The sequence below is a fragment of the Triticum dicoccoides genome, chromosome 7A, assembly GCF_002162155.2.
Source record: "Triticum dicoccoides isolate Atlit2015 ecotype Zavitan chromosome 7A, WEW_v2.0, whole genome shotgun sequence".
Classification (NCBI taxonomy): Eukaryota; Viridiplantae; Streptophyta; class Magnoliopsida; order Poales; family Poaceae; genus Triticum; species Triticum dicoccoides.
Genome location: NC_041392.1, coordinates 594,499,666 through 594,507,284, shown reverse-complemented (window position 1 = coordinate 594,507,284; position 7,619 = coordinate 594,499,666). Strand labels below are relative to the sequence as shown.

Here is a 7,619-nt window from a genome sequence, read left to right as displayed (position 1 = left end):
CGCCCTCTCCCCCGGATCCGTCTGCTCCAGATTTAGGGCTCCGGCTCGGCCGATCCGGGCTCGTCTTTTCCCCCGGAACTTTTCGTCTGATGATTTTTGTTGGGTCTCTCTGCAGGGATCGCCGGAGAGGAATCGCGACGAGGGCTTCCTCCTATCAGGTTCGTGGCCCGGCGACCCTCTTTTCCCGGTGACAAACATCTGTTTTTCTTAGCACGTTCTGTGGTAGCCCGTGTGCCTTTATTTCTCCCGGTCAAAAGTCCTGATTTTATCTGTGGCCGTTGATTCCTCCGGCCGCCGTAGAAGCCGCCGGCCCGCTCCGATTTGTTCTCCCGGCGTCCAATTCCGCAGAACGGCGACGAGCCGTTGCCTAATTCGGCGCTCCGGTGTAGTAGTAAAGGCGGCCGGCCGGCCTCCTTTACACGTATCCGCCCGGTGTGTTCGCTGCGGCAGCCGGTTGTTGATGCGGCCGCTTTCGCAAAAGTTAGTGCGCGGATACGGTTTGCTACTTTACGGATTTGTTGCCGCTGTTGCGTAAAGCGTCGTAAAGTCGGGGCCTTTCTTTAGAATTAATTTCCCCTGCTATACTCTGATCTGCTCTGATGCCGGTAGGTGATTAGGCCGCTGTTGGCTAGTTATAAGGCAGGCAGGCTGCATCGTTTAGTGGTAGTACCTTCAGTTCGGTGTTTTGACCAAGCAGCCACCACTACCCTTTTGTAAGATAAGATGCTTTGTCGAGCAACTAACGTACTTTAGTAGATTTGGATTCAGTAGGCCAAAACGTGACTGAAGATTATACCATGTTCATCTGTAAATTGCCAACTCCGCAGTGATAGTCTGAAATACAATTTGTGCCTGTGCTGTGAAGATTATACCCTTGTGAAGTGTTTGTCTTGACCGTGTTGTGTCTGATTTGCAGTTAAATCAAAGTCATGGAGCACAAGGAGACCGGCTGCCAGTCTCGTGAGGGCCCCATCCTTTGCGTCAATAACTGCGGCTTCTTCGGCAGTGCGGCGACCATGAACATGTGCTCCAAGTGCCACAAGGAGATGGCGATGAAGCAGGAGCAGGCCAAGCTGGCCGCCTCCTCTTTTGACAGCATCGTCAACGGTGGTGATGCCGCGAAAGAACATCTTGCTGCTGGCAACACGGCGGTGGCAGTTGCTCACGTAGAGGCGAAGACGCTTATTACCGCACAGCCTGCTGATATCGCCGGTCCCAGCGAGGCGGCGATGGAGAACCCCAAAGGCCCAAGCCGGTGCAGCACCTGCAGAAAGAGGGTCGGGCTGACCGGATTCAACTGCCGGTGCGGGAACCTCTACTGCGCGACGCACCGTTACTCGGACAAGCATGAGTGCAAGTTCGACTACCGCGCCGCGGCCATGGACGCCATCGCCAAGGCCAACCCGGTGGTGAAGGCGGAGAAGCTCGACAAGATCTAGGAAGGGCCCCCCTACGGTCGGCAGAACATAAGGTCCCAAATCAAATCTGCGCTACCTCGTCATCGTGCGTCTTTGCTGCATTATCCTTTCATCATGTTGGCTTCTGCAATCCTAGTTGTTGTTGGGCAATCGTGATGCACGGCACACGCGCCTCGGCGGCAGCCCCAGGTCCGAACGGTCTCCTTGTTGGCTATGTTGTGTAAGCTTTATTTATGGTTGTCTCTCTGCGCGGCGGAACGGTAACGGTATTGTGGCTTTCGCATTTTGGCTAGCACTCTGTAATGTACTCCTGTTTCCTCCTGGTGTCCGTCTGTCTGTCTGTCTTACAGTCGCAACCGGTAATGGTATCGAGTAAGCGTCGTCGTCTGTTATTATGGTATATCCATGGTCTTTCCCCCTTGACAATAGTTCCTGTGTTCCTGATCTTCAGGCCAGTTAGCCCCTGAGAAAATTTACATCACACCTGTGCAGCTGGGCTATCTCCACCGGAAGATAGAAGTTCAGTGTCTGGTGAGATCTTGGTGGAATTCTGCTGTGAGGTTGGTTGTGAGATGGTGTCTGATATTATCTGGGGAATTCTGGCATGTCATGCTCGTCTTGTGTGGGAGCTTTGGGCTGGCTGGGTTGGAACACGCAACCAGGACGAAATGCAGTGGTGGCGCTCTGCGTTTGGCCGCTGGGATGGGTTTCTAGGCGCAGTCGTCCGCTGCGTCGTCTTTGCCCGTTTGGCTTCTACGATCATGCTCCCCATTCTACCAAGAATTTCTTGCCTAGATTCTACTGCTCTATGCGCATAGTTTTTCGTTCTCCGTTGGCGGCACGGTCTCTCTCTTGCTCTCGCTCTTGGATCTGCCATTGAATTTTTCGACGGGCTCATCGCTGTCACCAACCCGTACCACTTGAGTTTCTTAAATTTACAGGGTTTCTGGAACTCTGGTGACCCTGAGATCAGACTATTTTTTTTTCGTCTGCCAAAACTTCATTCGCAGAATCAGAAGATTCTTATCCGTTCATACAAATGAAGAACAACTGAATTTTTCAGTTTCCTACTGACGAGTTATTCAGTAGACCAGACTAGACTAGTTCATTTGTCAGGCGCCGACGTTGAAGTAGACGGTGTAGAACTCGTCCCTCAGCGTGAACAACGGCTCCAGGAGGAAGCTCCTCCTCGCCCCCCTGGCGGCGAAACTGATCGGATGGTACCGCCGCAGCGGCTCGGCCCGTGCGAAGCTCGCCGCCTGCAGGGAAAACCCCGGGCCACAGCCGACCTGAACATTCGCCTTCGCGCCGGCGGTGATCAGGAAGCACCCCGGCCTGGCCGCGAGCTCGAGGGAGACTGATCCGGGCGCCCTGTCGAGCCCAGGGACGACGTTGAACAGAGAGCTCGGGCCCTTCTCTGCCGCCAGCGTCAGGTTGTTGGAGACTGCCATTCCCGGCATGTCGAACGGCTCGATCAGCGCGGATGCAAGCGTCGCCGTGGCGGCGGTGCCGTTGGTGGCGTGGCGCCGCTCGCCCGTCGGCGGGGCGACCTGCCCCTGGGGGACCAGACGGAATGTGGCGTGCACGGCGGCGTCGGTCCCGCCACCCTCGGGGTGCGGCTGCATCGTCAGGGAGGTGGCTTTGGCGGTCGAGAGGAGGGAGAGGACCAAGGTGCCGTTGCCGGATTCCTGCGTCAGCGTCACCAGCTGGGAGTTGTACGATGCCGGGACAGGGGTGATCCATTCCGAGACGGCGGCGCCGCCGGCCTTGGCGTCCCAGTCTCCGGTCGTGAGGCCGGCGAGGAGGAATGGCCCGAAGAGGACTGCTTGGAGAGTCGCATACTCCGGCCGATCATCTGCAGATGTAAGAGTAAGAGTGAGTTTGATAACTGTGGACGCATGAAGTTGCAAGTTCCTCCGTTCAAGCTGAAAAACATTTGATCCATAGTAAAAAAAGGTGAAATTTCTCAGACCTTTTATAGCTTCTGTCCTCAGGCCAATAGGCAGCTGGAGTGTGAGGCGATCACCACTACCCCACTGCTTGGTGACTGAGAGGAAGGTTCCTGATAAAACAGAGATTGAGTTTGAACTTAGAACAATCAAGTCTCTGTTTCATCAAATATTTGCCAAATATTAGTGGAATGTGCTCTTACCTGGAGATGCCATTTGCAGATCTTTGTCATTCAGTGTTGCTTTCGCACCATTCGGAGATGCCCACGACGAAATTCTCACATTCACCGTCGCGTACTGACCGTTCGTCTGCACGGCATAAAGCAGATTGACTAAACCCCTATCCTTTCCAACGAATCATCATCGAAAAAGTCTCCTGCTTTACCTTCGCCGATATGGACAGCGAAACCTGAAGATTCTGATCAGATGAGCTGAGGGGCTTCACTTGCTGAGTGACAGTAAGGCCTACAGATCTCCAGTTGAACGTGCTCGGTATGTACTGAACGATATATAGCGCCGGTTTGCCGCCTTTCTCCTCGAAGTAGATCGAGTCCCCAAGCTTGGAAAATGATTCTATCCCTGCAGATAACAGATCAGGCAACAATTCAGACATCTCAAATTGCCAGTTCTGAAACTCAGAGATCTGCCTACTACTACTTACCAGTCCCATAGCAGCACCAGAATGAATCATACTGTGTCCCCCAGCCATGGTAGCTCACTGCCTTGGATTTTCCAGGGCCCTGGGGCAGCATGTAGATCATGACGCCGGGGTCCCTCCCTCTCTGGATGCTCAGGACGCCGTTTATCAGCGCACGCTCGTAGTAGTCCGCGTACGCGATCTCTTTCGTCCATCTGAAGAGGTGGCGAGATACCTGCATAATTTCTTTAGCAGAGATTCTTGGGATGACGAGTTATTTTGGTGATCCGAGGATGAAGATGTAGATCACCTTGAGGATGTTGTATGTGGTGCAGGACTCCTCGTTCTCGGTGGTCAGAGTCTCGGCTAAACGCTTTGGATCGAACCTGGCAAAATCATTTCAGAAATGAATTTTCTGACAGAAGACAAATTGTAAACTTCTGGCATCATTCTAGAATCAGTTACGTACCAGAATTCACTGACGGATGTGCCGCCGGTTGCGTAGGTGTGTGAAGAGTTTACTACGTCCATGAAGAACGTTGTGATTTCCTGTTTCACGAATGTTACTGTCAGTCTCACTCTCACCCGAATCAACTCATGCTGAAACAAATTGACACTTAAAACTTCCTGAAATGTAGACTTGGAGGAACTTTTTCTTACCTTGTAGAGAGGATCGCCGGTAACCTCGTATCTCATTTGCCCGCCGACGACGATCGGAATGTGCGTGTTGGCGTGGAAATCCGAAAGACTGTCAGCCTGAATAGGAAACGGGAAGAAGACACACCATTCAGAACACGTAGCTCATGCTTCGAGTGTGTGTTTAGTAAACCATGAAGAAAATGCAGAGCAGGTATCAGAAAGCCACAGGGCGAAAGGAAGCTCGTCGGACCTGAACTGCGAGCAATCCGAGGAAGCACGGCTTGTCGAAAAGGTGAGCGAGCACCAGGTGCCGCTGATCATTCTGGCGAACGGAGCAAAACGTATCAGCGTCAGAGGCAGCATGAAGCCATGAACAGACGTGGCAAAAGAGGTGGTGACGGGGCAAGGTTACAGTGATGGCGTAGAGCTGGTAGAGCACGTCGTTCATGCCGCCGGTCTCCTCGTTGAGGGACGTCCAGTGCCGCTCGATGCTGTGCCGCTGTATGACGCTCCTCACGCGCTCGCCGAAGTAGCCGGCCATGGCGACCACCATGGCCAGGGCCTTGCCGTTGCCGGCCACCGTGTACTGGTCCAGGAGGCCCTGCATGATCTGCCCACCGTCCGCGAGGAAGAAACACAGCGAGAAGGTCAGTCCTCACTCCTCAGCGACGAAGCAGAGTTTCGCAGCAGAGTACGCGATGGCTGCTTGTATCGTATGTGTGTACCTTGTGGATGGTGTAGTAGGGAGCCCAGACGGGCTGGATGGCCTCGAAGCGGTCGAAGAACTCGGCGGGGAAGGCGGAGAGGTAGCCGGCGCCGCCATTGGCCGGCGCCTGCTGGCACGCGTGGAGGGCGTCCACCACGGCGGACATCTTGCCGGCGAGCGTGCCATTGTGCGTGCTCGCCCACATCTTGGCCGCCGCGCTCAGGTAGTGCCCTGCATTGCGCACAAAAGTGAGGTGCCGCTCCATTTGGGTCCGATTGCGAATACTCGTGTATCTATTTTGTAACTTTCTAAAATCCTGGGCCTAATTTGTATTGTTTACTTAAATAAAATCTTGAGTTAGAGACACGTATGATATGTCTTGTTTGAGCCCAAGTTCACCCTGTGATTTAAAAAAAAATATTACAGCCACCCTGCCAAAATATTAGTAGTATACTAAAATTGTGCGTGCTCATTTAATGTTGAAAATGAACTGCTGTATGCAAGTTGCCACAAACATATCAAATATTCCAGAACCATCCAAACAAATAGCAATGGCTATTACAAATAAATGAACTACATTTTTGTTGCGGGTAAATAAATGAACTACATTTTTTTGCGGGTAAATAAATGAACTACATTAAGCAAGTTGGCACCAACATACACAAATTCCAAAAACATCCAAACAAATAGCAAAGTCTATATTAATAAACAAAAATTAGCAAAAATAAATAAATTGATAACCAAACAAACATACTCCTCAAATGTTGCTATCAAAGAATTGGGGTTAGACAAGGCAGCCGATCTTATCTTCATGGGCCAAAACTCTACCCAACCCTGAACCCCACGGCCCATCTGTCTCAGTCGGACAGAATTGAGCTTTCTTTCCGGGCCTGATATATAGGCCGGAGCCATGAACCGCCTCGTCCTCCATCCATCCAATCCAAACAATCATGCACGGTAGTTAGGGAACATCTTGAATCCTTCTGCTGCTTTACGAGAACGAAACCAGCGCAGGAATCTCATGGGAATTTCACAGAGAATTAACGGCCGGGTTAAATCCCCACGATCGACCTCCACGAATGGCGAGCGCGAGCCACATAGAAAATTGACTGGATAATGTATACTACGGTTATGCGATGGACTACGTACCGACGAAGTGGCCCCGGAGCTCAACGACGGCGCCCTCCCAGCCGCCGTAGGGCACGCCGGGCGCCGGCAGCCCGGCCTGCCTCCGGAAGCTCCACACCAGCCGGTCCACGTCCAGGAGCAGCAGGTACTCGAGGTTGGTCTGCTGCGCGCGCCCGTACACCTCGTCGCCGGGGTCCAGCCGCACGTCGTGCAGCGACGCCTCCACCAGGAACGACGACGAGGGCGGCGCCCCGGCCCGCGCCGCCGACGAGCCGACGCCGCCCTTGAGCGTCCGGTACAGCATCGCCCAGTCGAACTCCTCGGTCGCCTCCGCGGAGCCGGCGGCAGCGGCGGCGAGGGGGAGGAGGTCCATCCACGCGGACTCGTCGGTGGGGTTGAGGTGGTCGTGGAACAGCTCCCGCCACCGCCACTCCTCCGCCCCCGGCGTGCTCTGCAGCCGCGCCCGCACCGTGTGCGACGACAGCTGCGTCGGCACGTTCGTGCACTCCTTGGCCACCACCGCCACGCACGACAACAGCAGCACCAATGCCACCGCCGTCGCCGTCGCCATCACCAGCGGCGGCGCCGGGGCCATTGCCAGGATAAGGCACCCCCCTGGCTCAGCGACCACCACTCCACTCCACAACCACTCCCCAAACAAGCACACACGCAGACGCAAACGGAGCGGCGGTGTGGCTGTGGGCAGAAACCTCAAGAATCCCGGAGGCTTTTATCGCCGCGCCCGTGCGAGCGCGACCACGGTCCACAGGAAAAAGACAGCGTTTCAGTCTCGAGAGATTTAATGTGCTATTACGAACAAGCGAACGAACGAACGGACGACGCACAGTCAAACACGGGAGGATGAGTAAACAAGACCTCTAACACGGGAGGATGAGTAAACAAGACCTCTACTCTACTGCTGGCTTATCGGTTTTACTCGGCGATCCATCAGGTGACGCACACACGGCGGCTTGTCACATTGCGTCCTCTTTGTCACGTTGCATTCCCGTGATGTAAGTAGCAGCGGGCCAGTACAAGGCAAGCTAGCTTAGCTTAGCCCGCGGTGGAAAACGATTTGAATATGATGGATGGCCGCCATTTTTTACTTCTTCTCTTCATTGTTACAACTCGTATTTATCTGT

At 53.9% G+C, this 7,619-nt stretch overlaps 2 protein-coding genes across 2 annotated transcripts; one reads left to right on the top strand and one right to left on the bottom strand.

Annotated features, from left to right (window-relative positions):
• The first annotated feature begins 6 nt into the window (after positions 1–6).
• On the top strand, positions 7–1,846 carry LOC119329819 (zinc finger A20 and AN1 domain-containing stress-associated protein 8-like). Its single transcript, XM_037602914.1, has 2 exons — positions 7–158; positions 917–1,846. Exon 2 carries the CDS (start codon positions 930–932, stop codon positions 1,437–1,439), a length of 510 nt encoding a protein of 169 aa, XP_037458811.1. The 5' UTR covers positions 7–158; positions 917–929; the 3' UTR covers positions 1,440–1,846.
• A 515-nt stretch (positions 1,847–2,361) lies between these two features.
• On the bottom strand, positions 2,362–7,204 carry LOC119331096. The gene is made up of 12 exons (XM_037604274.1): positions 6,499–7,204; positions 5,369–5,580; positions 5,056–5,253; positions 4,894–4,965; positions 4,665–4,760; positions 4,474–4,553; positions 4,315–4,390; positions 4,029–4,239; positions 3,753–3,946; positions 3,571–3,676; positions 3,391–3,480; positions 2,362–3,273 (listed from the first exon to the last, which is right to left on the bottom strand). The coding sequence occupies exons 1-12, from the start codon at positions 7,070–7,072 to the stop codon at positions 2,531–2,533; spliced, it is 2,652 nt and encodes an 883-aa protein (XP_037460171.1). The 5' UTR covers positions 7,073–7,204; the 3' UTR covers positions 2,362–2,530.
• Between the last annotated feature and the right edge of the window lie 415 nt (positions 7,205–7,619).